This window comes from Squalius cephalus (genome assembly GCF_949319135.1).
Source record: "Squalius cephalus genome assembly, chromosome: 12".
In the NCBI taxonomy this organism is placed as follows: Eukaryota; Metazoa; Chordata; class Actinopteri; order Cypriniformes; family Leuciscidae; genus Squalius; species Squalius cephalus.
The window spans coordinates 6,602,180-6,620,953 of record NC_137133.1 but is presented as its reverse complement, the minus strand read 5'-3'; the positions used below and the strand labels follow the sequence as shown (position 1 = coordinate 6,620,953).

Below are 18,774 nucleotides of genomic sequence, written 5' to 3'. Positions count from 1 at the left end.
CTAGTTCTTGAAACCATTGGCATCTTGTGCGCTGCATTGTGTAGGATGTGGTTACAGACCGTGGGTAGCAAAAAACACGAGAATCACACTCTTGCAAAGATTTTAGATTTGAAACTTGGAGTACTACGGAGCCCCGCACATTATATGCAAGAAAAAAAGTAAATTGTGCACAAGATTGACTTTATGTTGCAAAGGAGTATATTTTCCTTTTTTTTTTAAATATATATAACAACTAAATCTATATATTCGTGTTTGATCATAACTGTTATTTTTTTAACTGTGGCGTACACAGTTTTGAGCCGTGTACATCTGTCTGTGTTCAGAAATTATTACATTATATTAAATGTAAATAAGGTGAAACCAGTTCTAAATAGCTAAGACCTTAAAGGGTTAAGGAACAAACAAGTTGAGGGAAAAAACTGCACCAGAGCAGAGGACAGATTTTTTTTTCTCTCACTTGCTCACTCTGGCTTTCTAGAGAACCCTATCCACTGAAGCACTACATGAATCAAAGGTAGGCTTGAGAATTATCTATCTACATAAAAAAAAACATACTTTTAAAACTTGAAAAAACTTTGTTGTTGTTGTTTATTGGATTACTTAAATGTTATTTGACACTTTAACTTCCGTTCTCTTATCTCACAGCTTATGAAAAAACAACAAAAAAAAACTCCAATCTCAAAAATGGTAGTCACTATCAATCCAACCATCGAATCCAACTTTTCAAGCTTTGACAGGAATGTAAACACTACCTCTACAAATGGCTCTGCATTCAGTGACAGTATGGACATGGTCATCCGCTTGGCCTTAATTGTCATTCTTTTTATTACCATGGTGTCTCTTGGTTGCACAATGGAGATCTCAAAGATCAAGAATCATCTCACCAAACCCAAAGGGGTGGCAATTGCAGTTGGGGCTCAATTTGGTATAATGCCCCTCACAGCCTTCTGCCTAGCAAAGCTGTTTCAATTAGGTCCTATGGAGACCTTAGCTGTGCTAATTTGTGGATGCTGTCCGGGAGGAAACCTCTCAAACATCTTTGCTCTGGCTCTTCAGGGAGACATGAACCTCAGGTAATTCTTGAGACAATAAATACTGTCCCATAGTAAAACAGGGAAAAAGATTAGCTTAACCTTATTGAGAAATCTCCTGCAAAAATGTCCTTTTAATCGTTTGCTTAGCCAGTTGAGCAACATATCACTGACAATCAGCAAATCAGCTGGGGTTTTTTTTTAGCCCAGATGTTTGCATAAGATGTTTGCATACCCTAGAGTGTTCCTTGGTATTTGAATTTGAGTTTTATTTGTTAAACCTATACAGCATTTTTATTTAAAAACCCTAAAAAAATAAAATAATTGCTGTTAATTTCATTATTTACTGTAGCACTCAACTTTGAGGAAAGACAAAGCAAAACAGGATGTTTTTGTCACTGATCTGCTGCAGCCATCCCTCCAATGGTTTTCTCATTAAAGTTTCTAATTATATATATTTCATACTAAAATCTTTCATACTGAAAGATTTGTATGATGATGGGGTGTTTGCATCCTTTTCGTCTTTGTCCGCTAAGTACAATCTGCCTAATAGTCATTTGTTTCGTTTCTTTCAGATTAGACACTTTGTTCAGAAGCTGTTTCCCCACTTTCCCAACCGTCCGCCTGAGTGCCCTCTTGATCATTTTCTCACTTTAGGTACAGGCCAGAAACATCTAATTTCAGTTATTTACAACTTAATAAGTACACTTAATGTAGACCCTACTGTTTCTCTGAGAGAGTTGTGGGAGAATGACCTGGGTGTTTCTATTATCGATGATCAATGGGACGAAATTCTAAGATTAGTTCATTGCTCTTCCATATGTGCCAGACATGGCCTATTGCAATGTAAGGTGCTCCACCGAGCTCATCTAACTAATGCCAGATTGGCAAAAATTTTCCCAGATGTGAGTGATGCTTGTCATCGTTGCAAGCAGTCTCCTGCTAATCATTTTCATATGTTCTGGAGCTGTCCTCGGTTGACAGACTTTTGGTCCAATGTTTTTGATACACTCAATAATGCTCTTAACATAGAGTTGGACCCTAACCCCTTGACTGCTCTTTTTGGCATTCCTTCGACACCTGACTTGACTATCTCATCTCGCCAGGTTATTGCCTTTACTTCTGTTTTAGCTAGACGAGCCATTCTTCTCAAATGGAAACATGTGACTCCCCCATCGCACGACAGGTGTATCCAAGAAGTTTTTAGCTGTATAAACCTTGAGAAGTTAAGATTTTTGCTTTCAGGATCCCTTAAAACTTTTCAGAAGACCTGGGAACCTGTCCTAAAAAGGTTTACTGTGTTCTCCTGACACTAATATTACACAATAATTGACTGTTACTGGAAAGAGGAAAGACCAATACTAGAGAGAGGAATGTTTATTTTATTCAATTTATTTTCAATATTTGGTTATGATTATTATTATTTTATATTTATTTTTTTATTTTTTTATTTTTTTAATTTATCTACTGTGGGTGGGTTCTGGAAGGGTTTAAACTGAGACAGTCTGTAATTTCTTACTTTTAATTGAATGTATCATTATGTGTGTCTTGTTAAATACCAATAAAAAATAAATAAATAAAATTAAACTATAGGCCTAAATTAAAACTTGATCTGCTATATGTGATTTATGTATGATGGGTTGTGCCCTACATTATTAAAGGGCAAGAAGTTTACTGTGTGCAAATATCCGAAGCGCGCGTAGATACCGGGCGTAGACAGCGCTTGAATGCTGAATTGAATTCTCTTGTCTTCTTGTGCTTGAACTGGCGAATTTACCCCAAATTATGTACAAATTTATCGAGTATCCTAGTACACATAGTTGGCAATGTCTTATGCGTAAACAGTTAAGATATAAAATGTATGTAACAGTAGCTGTATTTGATCTGTCCATTTGGTCTTAAAGGGACAGCAGCTAATTAAAGCTAATTAAACAACAAAGGACAAAGAAATCAATGCTCTTGACTGAATAAATTGACCATCTAAACTTTAATAACAATTCATCAATATTTAATTCATACAGTGAAGACTATGCAGTGTTATTTTACATTTGATTACTTTATTCAAATGATGTAGGTCTACCTGAAAACTTCTGTTGGAGCTACCTGAAAAGCACTGTTTATTTTATTTGTATCTTTGTTATATCGAATTAATTTGTGCTATAATTGGAATTGGATCATTTGTTCTTATTTTATTACTGACTGTTTAATTGAATTTAATAATGTTTTAAATTGACATTAATTAGGCTAGTAGTTTCTGCTGTAGAATCAAAATTATAATATAACTCTGATATTTTACTGGTATCTAAACATTTGAACCACTGTCCCAACCGGGACAGTTAAAAAACAAAAAACAAAAAAACCTTAGTATTGAGCCCTGTTAAAGCAGATCTAAATATACGCTGTGCTATTAAATAAAAGATAAAATAGAGCAATGAAAGTAACAGAAGCTACAATATATTTTAGCAGACATAATTAAGCTTGAAAAAAACTGAAGCTTTAAACAATTTAAACCAATGAATATCGTTCATTTTCTTTTGGTTTATATATTAAAAAATTACCACAAATGCAATGAAAAACAGGTATCGGTCAACACGTACCAAAAACGAAAGTTTCGATATATTGGCCTTGTTCTGGAAAAAGTAGCATAAAAAAGCAAAAAAACAAAAGCTATCTAAAACATGTTTTGTCCCTTATCTCAAGAATCAGTGAACATCATTAATTCAAAAATAGCACTGTTTCCAATTAGACATTTTATGCAAAAGAAAAGCATAAAATATTCCAACATGCTCAGATTACAATTATTTTTGGATTTCCATGTGTTTGCAGGTGCCGCAAAACCATATTCATCCGCACAGTCACACAGAGCCGAAGCACAACCGAAACAATGTTCTTCCGCAAAATGCATGCAGTCTTGTTTTTAAACCGCTAGAGGGTCAAGTTACATACAATATATTATCTAAGTTACAGGAATTGTATTCTATAGTTTTTAGTAGAGAAAACTATAGAAGTTTGTCTGTCGATATGGAAGGCAGCTTATGTTGCACAAAGTATCTTCTTATTTCTTAATTTAACTATTTTCCCTCTCTCTCTCTCTCTCTCTCTCTCCCAGTGTTGTGATGACTACGTGCTCCACAGCACTGGGATTGGGTATGATGCCCCTCCTGCTGTACCTGTACAGCCAGGGTTTCTCAAACCTGGTGCAGTATGTTCCTTTCACTGGCATCACTGTTGCCCTGATTATGATCCTGGTGCCCTGCGGTATTGGGGTCCTGATCAACTACAGAGTGCCCCAGTATTCTAAGATCATCATCCAGGTGTGTGATAATTCATGCATGGATACTTTAACAATTTCTAGATTGTAATAAGCCGAAATGAAACAAAAAATTGTGCTTTATAGACAGTGCACACACTTGCATTGTTCCTACGGCCGAATAACTGCCATGCTGATCTGGAAAACAGCACCATGATGGTCATTCCAATGTTGCCAGGGTCTTATGCTTCAAGGCTCTGTGTTCCCCAGATTAATATATGGCACATAATGAACACATTAAAATGGGTCCTATGTTTCCCAGATCAATGGTCTGTTAACACATAAATACGTTTGACTGTAACAGTTATATTCAGTTAGTTTAATTTTTTCATAGACTTTTATTTTGTATTCCTCAGTTACCTGTTTCCTGTGTTTCCTTGGTTCTAGTGTCCAGCCATTATCTGTTGTCATGGAGATTCATTTAACGAGCACAGCTGTCTTCATTTAGTTAATTATCTCTATGTATGTCCTTCAGTTTGTTTCAGGTGGTCCAGTATTGTTCGTTTTATGTATGATATCTCGTTCTGTTTGGAAGCTACCTGATCTGAATCATGACAGTGACACTGCTTGTATTCAACAGTTGAACAAACAAGAAGCTAACATTATGTGGGGAAATCTTTTGTCCTTGATCACATGAAATTCCTGACCCTGTGGAGTATAATTGAAATAAGATAATTTAAGACCCATTTACACCAAGGATAACTAGAACGATAACATCTCTAGTTACCAGCATAACCTCGCTTCCCTGAAAAGAGGGAACGATATCTTGTGTCATTCCATGACGCTATGGGGAATCGCCTCTCTCCTAGAAATACTGAAGCCTGATTGCACCCCAATGGCATTCAAGCATGCAAGTTAGAGGCGGGAACGACATTTCCTCAGAATCTACTAAATAAGGCACTCACAAAAATGCATGAGCATAAGTAACACGGCATGAATGCAACATCTCATTCTCTCATTTCAGGTAACCAAGGTTACGGTAACTGGGGACGTTCCCTTTCAATATTGGTCTCTCAATGTTGCGTTATTCAATGACGCTATGGGGAACGTAGTCCGATCATGCCGTGTTACTGTGAACAATGCTAAGCATTGTGCCTAAGCACAATGTCTCACGGTAGAAATACTGCATAAGATACAACTATCATAAAAAGTTGCATAGCATCATTATGTCTTGCAACAGTATGCCTCTAGTGTTAACACACAGCAGTGAAGACTACCGGATCAGCATTTCAGGGGTTCAGTGTAAATGGTTTGGCTAAGCGGTGGCAGCACCAGCACCACCTTATGACAAACGTAGTAGTGGACCTATTTGAAACACCGTGCCCGTCTCACGCCTTTTAGAGACTTGACCACCAGGTCATTCCTGCCAACCGTCTGGCAGTTAACCTCGCTGTAAAATGATAACAAAGCAGCAGCATATACTTGAGCGCAGAAAGCGTGCAGCCACTCTATCTAAGCACTCTTGCAAGAAGGACTGAATGACTGGAATTGAGCAATTCTCCTCCCTTGAGCTGCACTAGCGCTCAAATTCTCTCCATTAATGAGCGTAGAGGTGCCTTGTAGAAGGGGCCCTTGCTTCAGTAATCGTATTCAGCAGCGCTGAAGCAGAGTAACTAACGCTGGTGGGCTCTGATGAGCGGCCAGATGTGCAGATTCCACAATTCTGGATTGGAATGCCAGATTAAGCCATTTGCTTGAGAGAGGTCCTTCCTTATCTTGATAGACCGGGTTGGAAATAAATATAACGGTGACCAGCTGTTGTAGTATCTGTATACTTGAGCATGGAGGGCATTCACTCGCCATCTGAGTACTCTTGTGTAAAAGACACAATTTACCAGTGCCATAGTTCCGAGTAGACATATTTCAGGTCCACAGATATAGTTCAGTCCATACGCTGATTTCAGTCAGCCGTTATTTTGAAATCGAAAGCGAGGCTCCGGTGGGAAGAAAACCGGAAGTGTCGCCTTTAATCACAGGAGAGTCGTGAATGCGATGGCGTATTGTTGTGTTTAATGATGTTGTGTCAATTCTAAAACTGTACATACATTTCTTTCATACTTAGACTATATACAGTGAAATTCATTTATAAATAAAATATTTTTTTTATATATAATTCAGAAAGTAAAAAAAGAATCAGGAATGAACTATATACATATCCTATATTGGATATTAACATCCAATAGTGTAAATCGCGGCAGCAGCTTCAGGTTGGTAGTTCAAGGCATTGTTGTTTATCTTTACTTCCGGGGTTCTTCCCACCGGAGCCTCACTTTCGATTTCAAAATGGCGGCTGCGTGAAATCAGCGTATTGGCCAATATGAGAGTGAGGAAGAGCTGGAGGAGGAGCTCTGATACTAATGCACTTTGTGTTTGAATATATATACGCATTTTATTACACTATTGAAGGCACACGGGCACTGAGCCGGCGTAAACTCACCATTGAACACATTGTGCTTCAACTAGGGGTGCTGCTGCTTCTGTCTCCGTGGCTCAGGAGGAGCAGCCGAGGGGAGGTGCCAGATGCTCTTTCTATGTGAGGGCTATCCGAATCCGGAAAGTCCTGTCACTCATGGCATCGCAGTAAGGGCAGTAAGAACCCAACCCGATCTCACGGCAATTTGTACAAATTTTACGAGTTGGCTAATTCGTACGAATTCATACGACCTCACTCGTACAAATTCATACGATTTTTGCTAAATCGTACATATTTTACGAGTTGCCCAATTCATATGAATTTGTACGAATGACCTACCCCTGACCCCTGGGGTTTAGACAAATTGTCTACTAGCCGAATTAGCCACATTTTACTTACTCGTACGAATTCGTACGTATTGGTCGTGAGATAGCGTTAAAGAACCCTTAATGGTGGATTCCGCCAAAACGCACAACTCGTGGAGCACAAGCTTGGTGGGTCCTGCACAGATAGACCAGGTTTTAATAGTCATCTTCGTCCACCGGAACGCTCAAGGGGATCAGCTAACGTGTGATCCATTTTTGGCGATGAGAAAATGTAATTCAGCGCTGCATTATAAAGGAGACGTTCCCGCCCCTAATTCGCATGCTTGAATGCCATTGGCTATTGAGGTTCAACACGTTATTCCAATCAGGATTCAGTATTTCTAGGAGAAAGGTGTTTCCCCATAGTGTTATAGGATGACGCAACGTGGAGAGACTGATATTGAAAGGGAACTATAAAGTTTTAATAATCGTTCTAATTATATGCACCACACCACAACTCTAATGACAACGGCACAGAATCACTTTCACTTTATCATAATAGTTATCATTCTTAACTGTGTTTTTGCTATGTAAATAGTTCTAAACAAAGCCAAAACAAAACTATTGTGTGTCTCGAAGCAGCATATGGTAGTGGTGTTTCAAGTGAATGATTCCTTTACACATTTATAGACTGAAATCTGAAAAAGGCTCTGGACTATATAGGTTAAGCTTCACTCATTACGTCCAGAGACTGGGAGCTTGACATAACTTGTCTCTTAAGTGAGTACCACATGCTCTAACCCTAACCTTAACCCTAAACCTAATTTAGGTCAAGCTCCACCCATTTGATCCATTTGAGCATCACTTGAAAAAATACCCAACACAAACAGACTTGAACGCGGAAACACACACATATGCAGAATGAGATTCCAACCTATGGCTACCAAGTGTTTATACCCTCACTGGACTCACAATTACAATTTGTAAACTTTGATTTTTTTTTTTAAAGCTCTGACTTGTCATCTTGTAATTATGGTAATTCTTACATGTTGTGAAAAAACAACATCACTTTATCAACATTCTATGCTGCTCAACCACACAATCTGCTGTATTGTAAAGGATGAATCCTCTGACTACATGCCATCATCATGACAGACAAATTATATGAATTATAAGCATATTCTTAAACTATGTTCCTGCTTTCCTGCTGGCTTGTAGGTTGGGTTGATGGTGATGCTGATCTCCTGTGTTGTCATTGGTGTTCTTGCTGGTATATTTGATGGAGGAAAACTTTTCACGGTGCTATCTCCTCAACTTGTAGCCACAGCTGCATTGATGCCATTGATTGGATTCACATGTGGATATATCCTGTCCACTCTGTTCAGGATGAATGCACCGTATGTATGTCCACCGGAATATGAATTTGTATTGTATCTGGCCAAGGTGCAAATCCGTTCTCAAGATAGTCAACCAATTGATTTACAGTCACAGTGCATTTTTCACAAGTGTGATGTTCATTTGTGTTGGTCCTCAGTGGCAGACGTACTGTTTCTGTGGAGGTAGGTTGTCAGAACATCCAACTGTGTTCCACAATCCTGAAGGTGGCCTTCCCTGCTGAGCTCATTGGTCAGCTGTATTTCTTTCCCGTCCTCTACATTGTGTTCCAGATAGTCGAGGCTCTTTTTTTCATAGTCCTGTTCAGATGCATTCAGAAGCTGAGTCCATCCCAAAAAGGTACATGAAGTCCATTAAACTTGTTACGAAAGTACATTGCTGAGAAGAATGTTTATCAACTTATTTTATCTAAGTATTAAAAGTGGTAGAATTCTATTTTATTAACCTAAATATTGATGTAGTGCTTATTTTAAAATTATTATAAGTATTATAAATTCTAAAAAAGAACTGTTTTCTCTTTTCTTACACAGAGACACAAGTGCACACAGCAGTGGAAAGAGCAGCTGAAGAAACTAACTTAATGGACCCTCTTACAGTGGCATCTGAGGGGACTCCATAGTGCTTATTAAGCTGAAAAAGCAATTTTAAGACAACATCACCATATGCTGTACGGTTTTAGTCCAGTTTTTATTTAATAGAAGAGTTCATAATCGAAACTGTATAGTAAGTATAGAACTGAATGGACAGTTTTAAAATGCTTTTTGTTTACATTCTAAAATACATAACAAATTTGACTGTAGAGCCTAATTGTTCTTTTGTACTGTCCTCCAGTCAGACACTTATAATTGTTTTAGTGCCATAATACAATAGTCATACCCTAATAAAACAGAACTTTTCAGAATGTAGTAACGTTACTGGAGTATTATTATTATTATTTTCTAGTATAAGTTTAAAAAGTAGCACTTTTCATCCAGGTTATGTGTGCAGGAATTGTGTACCGACAGTGCATATTGTCATATTATAGTGGGTTCATTTTCACAGTAAGAACACACTGTTTATTTACCTGTTTTATGTAAAATAAAAACAGGTCCGCTTTGCGTCGAGGTCCTAATCAGCCTGTCGGGGTTGTATTCGCTATAACAACCGCCTCGCTCTACATTGTCCCCCTTATTACATGGATACCTACCAAATAAATCAATAATTTGACAAAAAAATATTGATTTAAAAAGGAGTTTATTGATTTAAAAACGATTGTATTGCTTCCGCTAAAGAAAATAGTCCGTTCCGTCTCTACGGTTAGAATCCTGCGTCCATAGCAACGCTCTGTTTTTCATGGCAACGGTGTGTTATACTTAGCAGCGGTCTGTTATCAAGAAATAATCAGTCAATCTATCAGTCTTTTTATTTGTTTTTTCTAAAGACAAAAAATTACAAATCCTAAAAAAACAAGTATTATACTGTAACTCTTAAAATGAACTATTTCTCTTTTCTTACACAAAACAAAAGTGTAGCACAACAGTGACAAGAGCAGCTGAAGAAACTAACAGACCCTAACAGGGGATCCCAGAGTTTAAAAAGTTGAAAGAAAGAAAAAAGACGAGGAATTTGGGGCCAGAGTAGCCTACAGTGGGTGCTGGGGCTACAAAGAAAGAGTGAAAGATAAACCGTGAAGCAGAAAGTACACTTTTTTTTCTTCCTACTTGAAAAACAACAGAATCAGCCTGAAAAGTTTCTTCAAAGTGTCCAATTGTATGTGGTTGCTCAACAGCACAAACGTGACTGCTTTTTCAGCTGCCGTATTTTTTATTTGAATATCACCATAGGCATTTAATAAATCTATTCAATACATATCTAAGACATCAAACTAAATATACAGAGAACAAATGACATCTTAAAGGAGTCTGATGCTTAATTTTTTTAAACACCTTTCAAGTGTGAATTTTTAAACAAAGTTGCAACTTGCAATAATACCTTCATGTTAACAATAAATGTGTATTGTAGAGTTAACTTTTTTTAACAAACAATATTTATGTCTAACGTGTAATGTTTTTGAGCTTTCAGATGAACGACTGACCTCATTACTAACAGCTTCTTGGGGAATTTATTATTATTATTCTTTTTTTCTAATTTTTTTTACAGTGCTACACAAACTTTATAAACGTTCAAAAACATTTAATTAATATTTATATCATGGTACATAAAACGGGAGTCATTTTCCATGCATCAAAACATATCCAGACAAAGCCGGACATTGATTCAACATGATCTGGAAAAAAATATTCATAAGCATGAGACAGTTTACAATACATAGAAAATATGGCATATTAAAATCTCATCCCCTTTTGTGGAAAAAAAAAAAAGAATGAGAAAATGCATGGCAAAAAAAAAAGCTAAATTTAATCGTTCAAACAAATGCAACATTAAAATGTGTATACACAATGAGAAATCAAATGCGTACATATGAACAGGCTGGCATATAAAACATGGATTCACAAATGTGTAACAAGATCTCTTTATTCATGCAGCGTGAAGGGAACTCAGATAATTCTTTGCCTTCTTTCATTACAATTCAAGCATCTACATTACAAACAATTTGCATTATTCATAAAACCCTAATTACAAATCTTCAGAACACAACAAAGGGTTAAACTTACTGAAAACAATCATATTTAATGGTTTGTCCATGAACATGTTTATACAATTAAAGAATCTCGACAGAAAAAGCAGAAATCAAACCTCACTCTGTATGTAGTGATAAAAAAATAATCACAAAAAAACCATTTGAGACATGAACTTAAAAACCCCCCCACCAAAAAATAGCTGTATAGTCCTGATTTAAATGGACTCTCCAGTCAAATACCTTTAAATTAGCAACAGAGCTGTGAAAACACTGGCATGGAGAGAGGCCTAAATTGACCAAAGGTGGGACAATATTGCTGCGATAAACTTCATCAGCCGCTTCCCTCATCACGCAGTGCAGCAGCAGCATCTAATGACGGCTGTCAGCGGACGGGGAACGAGACGGCGGGGGGCGCTGCGCCGGGGTCGGCGGGGATGCGGATTCAGCACGTGCTGCTTCCTTGGGCCGCACAGGAGAGGGACTGGCTGAACGGGACCGACTTCTTGAGTGGTTATGTGATTTGGGGCTGTGGGAACGGGAGCGGCTACGAGAACGTGATGCGGATCGCCCTCGTGAACGAGAACGAGACCGAGATCGAGATGAGCTATTTGAGCGAGACCGAGTTCTGGATCTACAGGACAAGAGAAAGCAAGAGGAAAATCAATTCATTAATCTATCTACACACTACTGTTCAAGAGTTTGGGGTTGATGAGATTTAAAAAATATATTTTTTATCTCTTGTTCTCACCAATGCTGCATTTATTTAATTCAAAATACAAATACAATGTTTATTTATTCCTGTTATGGCAAAGCTGAATTTTCAGCAACCATTACTCCAGTCTTCAGTGTCACATGTCAGCATTTGGTGCTTTAAGAAACATTTCTTATTATAATCACTGTTTTTCTGTAATTCATGCATTTTTTCATGTTTCTTTGATGAAAAGTTCAAAAGAGCATTTATTTGAAATAGAAATCTTTTGTAACCAATGTCTTTACTGTCAATTTTGAACAATTCCATGCATCTTTGGTAAAAACAAACACACATTAATTTCTCTCTCTCTCTCTCTCTATATATAATATATATATATATAAAAAAAAGACTGACCCCAAACTTTTGAATGATACTGAACAAGTATTAGTAATAACAAAATAATTGTAGCAATTATGAAAATCTTATGTTTATTTTTTATATTCATTTTTTATATTGGCAACATTATTACATGCTAAAAACAAAAATAACTCACTTTTTCCTGGACGCCTCAACAAGTTTGATTTTCCTTCCATTGATCTCTTTCCCAGACAACTTCTCCATGGCATTTTTTAGATCATTATGGCTGGCAAACTCAACCACACTGTAGAAAGATAAAAGTATTACATAAAACATTCAAAAAGTAATGCGATATGAATTTAGATTCAATCCATTATTTGTCTTCATTGCGATATTCAACCATTTAACATTACATATATCTAGTTACTGTAATTCATCGAATTCAATGAAAAAATAAATAAATAAAAGACTGGGAGAGTAACAGGAAAGAAAATAGCCAGCTCACCCTTCATTAAGCTTTGGCCGATGGGCATCTGCAAAAGTAACCTCTCCGGCTTGTCTCATGAAATCCTTTAAATCCTACACACAGTACAGCAGCATTTTGTGTTAGCTAGGTAACTTAGATGAGCAGACTTACACGTTTTATGAAGTATCAGGGTAAATTAACTATCAAAGTTGGGGTCCGAGAACTTCTCAGGTCTTGCTCAAGCCTGGACCATGTTCAATATGCTACATATAAACATTAAAATGAAGTTGAAGGGAAGAACACTGCAGCACACGGATAGATTTGAAACCAACAAAAAGCGAAGCCAAGCGGCCACTCTCTACTTAAAGCTTTGAGAAATGCCCAAAACATTGAGACACAAAAGACTTTGTGCTTGCACATCACCAAAATGAATGGGTTCTGGAATGAAAAGTGGTGGCGTAGTAATCAAGGGGACAATGTTGACCTGGGAAATTTTGGCTTGCAATGCTGTGACAAAACGCGAAGCCAAGCAGCCAATCGGCCTTATTTCATGTTCTTTCGACTCACTATTTAAAGCTTTGTGATGCTAACTTCTGGAAATGTGCAAACACAAAGACTTCTGTGTGTCTTCGCCAAAATTAACTAGCACTAGAACAAAAAGTGGTGGCGTAGTAATCAAGGGAACAGTGTTGACCATGGATATTTTGGCTTGCAATGCTGTGACATTCCCGGACCCCTGTACTACAACATTCAAGACTAGCAGAGCAACTATGTGGAGCGGCTCGTAAAAAAAGGGCCCCACATTTAGTAAAATGTACATTTACATGGCAAATGCATTCTTACCAAAACACAAGTGCATACAGTGTGGAAGTGCACTAGGCCTCCCTCCATCGATCGTACCCTATTTGTGCCGTCCCCTCAAGGGCACCGAGCGTAAACAGCGAGGAAGAGATTATAGACTAATACCTGGGAACGTACCCATCGGGCTGTTTTATCCTCTGCCACGTGTGTGGGACCACCAGAGAGCAGGGTGGGTGAGTATACCGATCGAAGCCTCTCAAATTACCGAACCCCTCGATTGACTGCGTAAGCCAGAGATTCGCTCTCTTTCTCTCTTTCACACGCTCTCTCTCTGCCCCTCTCTCTCTCTCGATCTCTCGCTTTCAATCTCTGTCTCTCTCTCTCTTTCAGCTCGGCACCGTCACAAACCGCGCTTTGTAGCGGCAGCCGCTGCGTCTAGAGCGAGAGGGCATCACTCTCAGAGAGCTCTCGTGCGATCGGCGGAGGTCAACTAGGCGTGGGACACAATGGGAGTGGCTTAACCAGAGAGAGGGACCCTGTAGGGGTTAACTCCACCATTAGCGAGCTCTTCCATACGACACAACAGTCAGGCTGGCAAATAGAGGGGTGAACAATTGGTTAAAACAGAGGCAAAGTGACTTAACCTTACTGTTTCCTCAGTATTATATGACCTTGAATTTGAAAGTAATCTCAGAATGACAACTTCTGCCATTGATTTACATTTAATTGGGTAATAAATCAACTTAACTCTAAATGTTCTAATTATCTATGAAGGATTCCTTTTTTTCCTTTTTTTTGTGTTATTTGCAGTGTTTGGGAAATCAACTGACTCCCCAAAACATGACAGGAAATTGATGAATGCTCACCTGCCAGCTGACTCTTGACGACAAATTCTCCACAATGAGACGATTCTCAGTGCGCATCGGTGGAGGATTCCTGACAGGTGAAACAGTTAAGAGTTATTGACTTGATTTCTAGAAAACACTAAACATTGTATGTTTACACAACCTTACCTGTGCAAATATTACTTTACTGTCACTTTTAATCTATAGGCGCGTTTCCATTAAATTTTTGCGCAAAACTTTTGCGATTTTTTCTAAATGTAGACAAAAAACTATTGCGAAATGACGGCGTTTCCATTAACCGATGTTAAGCGACTAAAACTTATTTTTTTCCTCTCGCGATCAGAATAAGTCATTCCAAAAACCATGGAAAATTAACTTTTTTGTCCACCGGCCACTGTGGCTGGTGGATTTCAAAATCTACCAGCCACTCAATGTTTTTACCAGCCACTTTCTTATTTTTAACCGACAATGTGTAACTGCATGTGAAAATTAATACCACTTAAAAATGAAAATTCTGTCATCATATACTCACCCTCATGTTGTTTCAAACCTATGAATTTCTTTCTTCTGCTGAACAGAAAGGAAGATATTTAGAAGAATGTCAGTAACCAGACAGTTTCTGGTTTCATTGACTTCCATAGTAGGAAAAAAATATACCATGGAAGTCAATGAGACCAGAAACTGTCTGGTTACTGACATTCTTCTAAATATCTTCCTTTCTGTTCAGCAGAAGAAAGAAATTCATAGGTTTGAAACAACATGAGGGTGAGTATATGATGACAGAATTTTCATTTTAAAGTGGAGTATCCCTTTAAGCAGTTTATTTAATCTCAAGTCTCAATGAAATACTGACATTTTCTATTTCTCTCTTATACACTCTTTCTCTCTTATATATATATATATATATATATATATATATATTTCTCTTTTTTACCTGGATGTGGCATTTGGATGATTCGTGGTATTTTATGGCTTCCAGTTTTACGTTTTTAGTCCCAACAATGAAACTATTAGGCCCTGTTTACACGAGAACGCTCGCGGGTGAAAACGTAAAAATATTTTATCAGATGTGCCTTTCGTTTAGACGGCGACGGCGTTTTTGGGGCTTACAAACGCAAAAAAGTGAAACCACCCTCCAGAGTGGAAATCTTAAAAACGCTCCACCGTCGTGTTCCCGTCGGTGCGTATAGCGCGTCCGGCGCGAGTGATTTCAATGTTAAGTTGTTAAGGCAAAGATGTTTTCTCTGCAGACATCTTAACCAGCTCTTAACGCCTGCGATGTAACGCCACATTTTTTTTTTTTTTTTTTTCTAAAAGTGTCCGCCGTCTGTGTGAAACAGTATGCTATTTTTATTTACCCGCCACGGTGGCCGGTAGGTGAAGCGAGTTTACCCGCCACAACACAAAATCACCCGCATTTGGCTGGTGGCGGGTGCTAATTTCCATCCCTGGTTGGTAGGTTTATGTACTATATCCCAGCAAATGCACTAGACATTATTATTATTAATCGAAGGAGATATGTGTGTTTTCCAAGCATTAATGGTAAGGAAAGACCCTTATACTTGTGACCGGCACATATGAGGAGTTTCTGGGTGTTTCTCCCTCATTTCTGCTTCGAGGTCTTGATTGTGGCATTCATTTGAGGTTTAGAATCCATTATTCCTGTAACAATTTTGTCTTATATGAATTTAATAAAGAACTCGGTCTCGTATTCTGTCCAAACACACCGCGTCATCTACGTCAGGTGACCTGCAAATGCGCAAAAACTGTTTCCATTGCAGTTTGCGAAATATTTCTTTTTCGAATTGCCTGAAAAACCACCTCATGCGAGCGGAACAACTTTTTTGCGATAAATGGGAGTTTTTGCGAAATTGACGCGTATATTCAATTCGCAATTTCAATTTGCGCAATTTGAAGGGTAATGGAAACGTGGCTAATGAAATCTATATTTTCTATATAAAAGTACTAATTTCATTAAAACAAAAAAGAACTCAACCCAGATATAACGTTATAATGTTAATGTGTAATAATAAAACATCACATGAGCAAAGTGTATTTAACAAAGATTGACCCCTACCTCCGGCTGTCCTGGGAGCCACGGCTATACCGACCAGGGAAACGTCCTCCACCGCCACCACTACCTCCACCACCGCCCCCACGACCACCACCACCTCGGCCCCCACGCAGGCGGACACGGGCATGTTCAATAGTCACTCTGCAGGAAAAAAGTTATCATACATGTATCAGCTCAGTCTCAAGTCCCTCCAAGGCTAATATGTAACAATGTGTCGTGAAAACCACTATACAAATAGGCACTGAATTTAATTATACCTCTCATTGCAGAGTTCTTTCCCATCAAGCTCATAAACAGCATCTTCTGCATCTCTTGGATCATCAAATTCCTGAAAAAAATAGGCACTTAATTTTTAGGCTTAATTATTGAGCTTTAGTTTATTTCTCCGGAACTATACGGTTATCCGGACCACACCTATTTGGGTAGGGTGGGTAGGGTTAGGGTTAGGTTAACCGTATAGTACATTTACGTGTGGTCCGGATAACCGTATAGTACCATTTCTCCTAATTTCTTGTCCAATTAATATAAGTCCTTTCAGTTTACATTTGTTAATTGCTCAGTTTATTGTTGCAAACTTGCAATTTCATTTGACAATATTATATGACCGTTCAAAAGGTTGGGGTCAGTAAGAAATGAATACATTTATTCAGCAAGGACGTGTTAAATTGATTAAAAGCGACAGCAAACAGGACACCACTGATTTCTGAAGGATCTTGTGACACTGAAGACTTAAGTAATGGCTGCTGAAAATTCAGTTTTGCCATCACAGGAATAATACCATTTACAAATATGTTAAAATAGATATTTCACAACATTCCTGTTTTTACTGTATTTCTGATCAAATAAATGCAGCTTTTGGGTTCCCCAAAACTTTTGAATGGTCGTGAATTTGAAAATATATAGTATTAAACTAAAAAGTAGCCTATATACTAATAACCTGAAATTTTTAACACTTCATTACGTGGCTGTCTCAAAACCAGGAGAGCTTTCTATTTAAAAACGCTGTCCATTGTAGACTAGGCTTTGAAACACAGCCCATGTGCTATTAATATATTATTGAGGTTGGACACCTAACGTGACATGCTCACATCACAAGAGTCACTATAATTACAATGCAACACAAACAGCATGCTGTTGCAATATCTGAAATTTGATGAAATTGTTTACGAAAGGCAAAACGTACCACAAATCCGAAGCCTCTTTTCAGGTCAATGTCTCTGATTCTTCCATAACCCTTGAAGAACCGCTCGACGTCCTTCTCCCGAGCAGAGGGGTTTAATCGACCGATGAATATACGACAACCGCTCATCTTCTTTAAAACAAATACAAACAAGGTCAAATCAACCGTAATATCACGATGCTGTTATTACTCAAGCGTCAAACACCGACGAAGGCTAGGGCCTTCAAGAACCACAACCCACATCCAAAGAGAACTCATTAACTGGTGAATCATTACACAAAACAGTCGGTTAAACAACACAACCCTTAAAAGCTGAATTCAGACAAGTGTGAAGATGCACTGTCTCAGGTACATACCTCTTTCTAATGTTTCTCCTCTGAATGAGTGCGTGTGCGAACAATCCCTTTCACACAAAATGGAGTCAGTCAGTGTATAACCGCGAGATGCGAGCGACGCTCAACACTGATCTGAGATCAGTTCAGACACTGCGCTCTACTACTGTGTCAGATACAGGATAATACTCAATAATTTACGCTAATTATATTACGCTATCTACGTGAAAATAGATCAGTAGATATTTTAAACTGTCAAATGTAATGATGAAACAGTCTAAGTTATATGGTAAGTTAGTAACTTAACGTTAACGTTAGTCCTATTTTGTTTAGAGACATCTGCAGTGTCAATATTACTGCCTATTATTATTATTTACTTTGATACATAATCTGATCTGCCATGTTTATTCCAACCATAACGTACGTTATATAGTATAACTGGCGTCTACTGCAGCGAATTGTACTTTTATCGGCTGTTTTCAATAAACCAATTGAACCGGTTCACAAAACCAATCAGAGTGATTCACGAATCAGACTGAACCACTGAATAACCGTCCATTTCGACTCATTGAACGGAGAACCGCCGCTTTTGGTCCAACTCACCTAAAAAAAACCTTCTGGTGGACTATTTAGCTTCTCAGTGAGCTCCATTATGGCTGCAACAAAATGAATTGTAAAAAAGAAATAAGAATTAACAACATTATTAATTCATTTCGATAATAAACAGCCGGGATGTCAGGAAAGACGAGATAAGTAATCACGTCATGCGGTAAATGGCTGCATCGTTCTTTTAAATCGGTTCTTTGAAAGAATCGTCAAAAGAACCGATTCGCGGAAATGAATCTTAGTATGAATTCCTATTACTACTTTCAAATCTCCACCACTAGATGTCGGTAACGCACAACATTAATGACTTACTAAGGCTACCCAATGGAATCCTTCATCATATGACGA

General features: G+C 38.0%; 2 protein-coding genes across 5 annotated transcripts; one reads left to right on the top strand and one right to left on the bottom strand.

Moving 5' to 3' along the window:
* The first annotated feature begins 401 nt into the window (after nucleotides 1–401).
* slc10a1 (solute carrier family 10 member 1) lies at nucleotides 402–10,623 on the top strand. Of its 3 annotated transcripts, XM_079887674.1 has the most exons (7): nucleotides 402–514; nucleotides 646–1,073; nucleotides 4,141–4,345; nucleotides 8,278–8,456; nucleotides 8,594–8,618; nucleotides 8,727–8,793; nucleotides 8,985–9,326. In XM_079887674.1, the coding sequence occupies exons 2-7, from the start codon at nucleotides 649–651 to the stop codon at nucleotides 9,071–9,073; spliced, it is 990 nt and encodes a 329-aa protein (XP_079743800.1). In that variant the 5' UTR covers nucleotides 402–514; nucleotides 646–648; the 3' UTR covers nucleotides 9,074–9,326. The 3 variants fall into 3 exon arrangements, with proteins under 3 accessions (XP_079743800.1, XP_079743801.1, XP_079743799.1); XM_079887673.1 differs by having other exon boundaries at nucleotides 469–514; nucleotides 8,594–8,793; nucleotides 8,985–10,623; XM_079887675.1 differs by lacking the exon at nucleotides 8,985–9,326 and having other exon boundaries at nucleotides 8,278–8,460; nucleotides 8,594–8,748.
* Nucleotides 10,624–10,827: 204 nt separating this feature from the next.
* On the bottom strand, nucleotides 10,828–18,340 carry srsf5b (serine and arginine rich splicing factor 5b). Of its 2 annotated transcripts, none has more exons than XM_079887679.1 (8): nucleotides 17,845–18,340; nucleotides 17,492–17,620; nucleotides 16,566–16,636; nucleotides 16,312–16,449; nucleotides 14,256–14,325; nucleotides 12,628–12,701; nucleotides 12,319–12,426; nucleotides 10,828–11,705 (listed from the first exon to the last, which is right to left on the bottom strand). In XM_079887679.1, the coding sequence occupies exons 2-8, from the start codon at nucleotides 17,615–17,617 to the stop codon at nucleotides 11,444–11,446; spliced, it is 849 nt and encodes a 282-aa protein (XP_079743805.1). In that variant the 5' UTR covers nucleotides 17,618–17,620; nucleotides 17,845–18,340; the 3' UTR covers nucleotides 10,828–11,443. The 2 variants fall into 2 exon arrangements, with proteins under 2 accessions (XP_079743805.1, XP_079743806.1); XM_079887680.1 differs by having other exon boundaries at nucleotides 17,492–17,617; nucleotides 17,845–17,992.
* Between the last annotated feature and the right edge of the window lie 434 nt (nucleotides 18,341–18,774).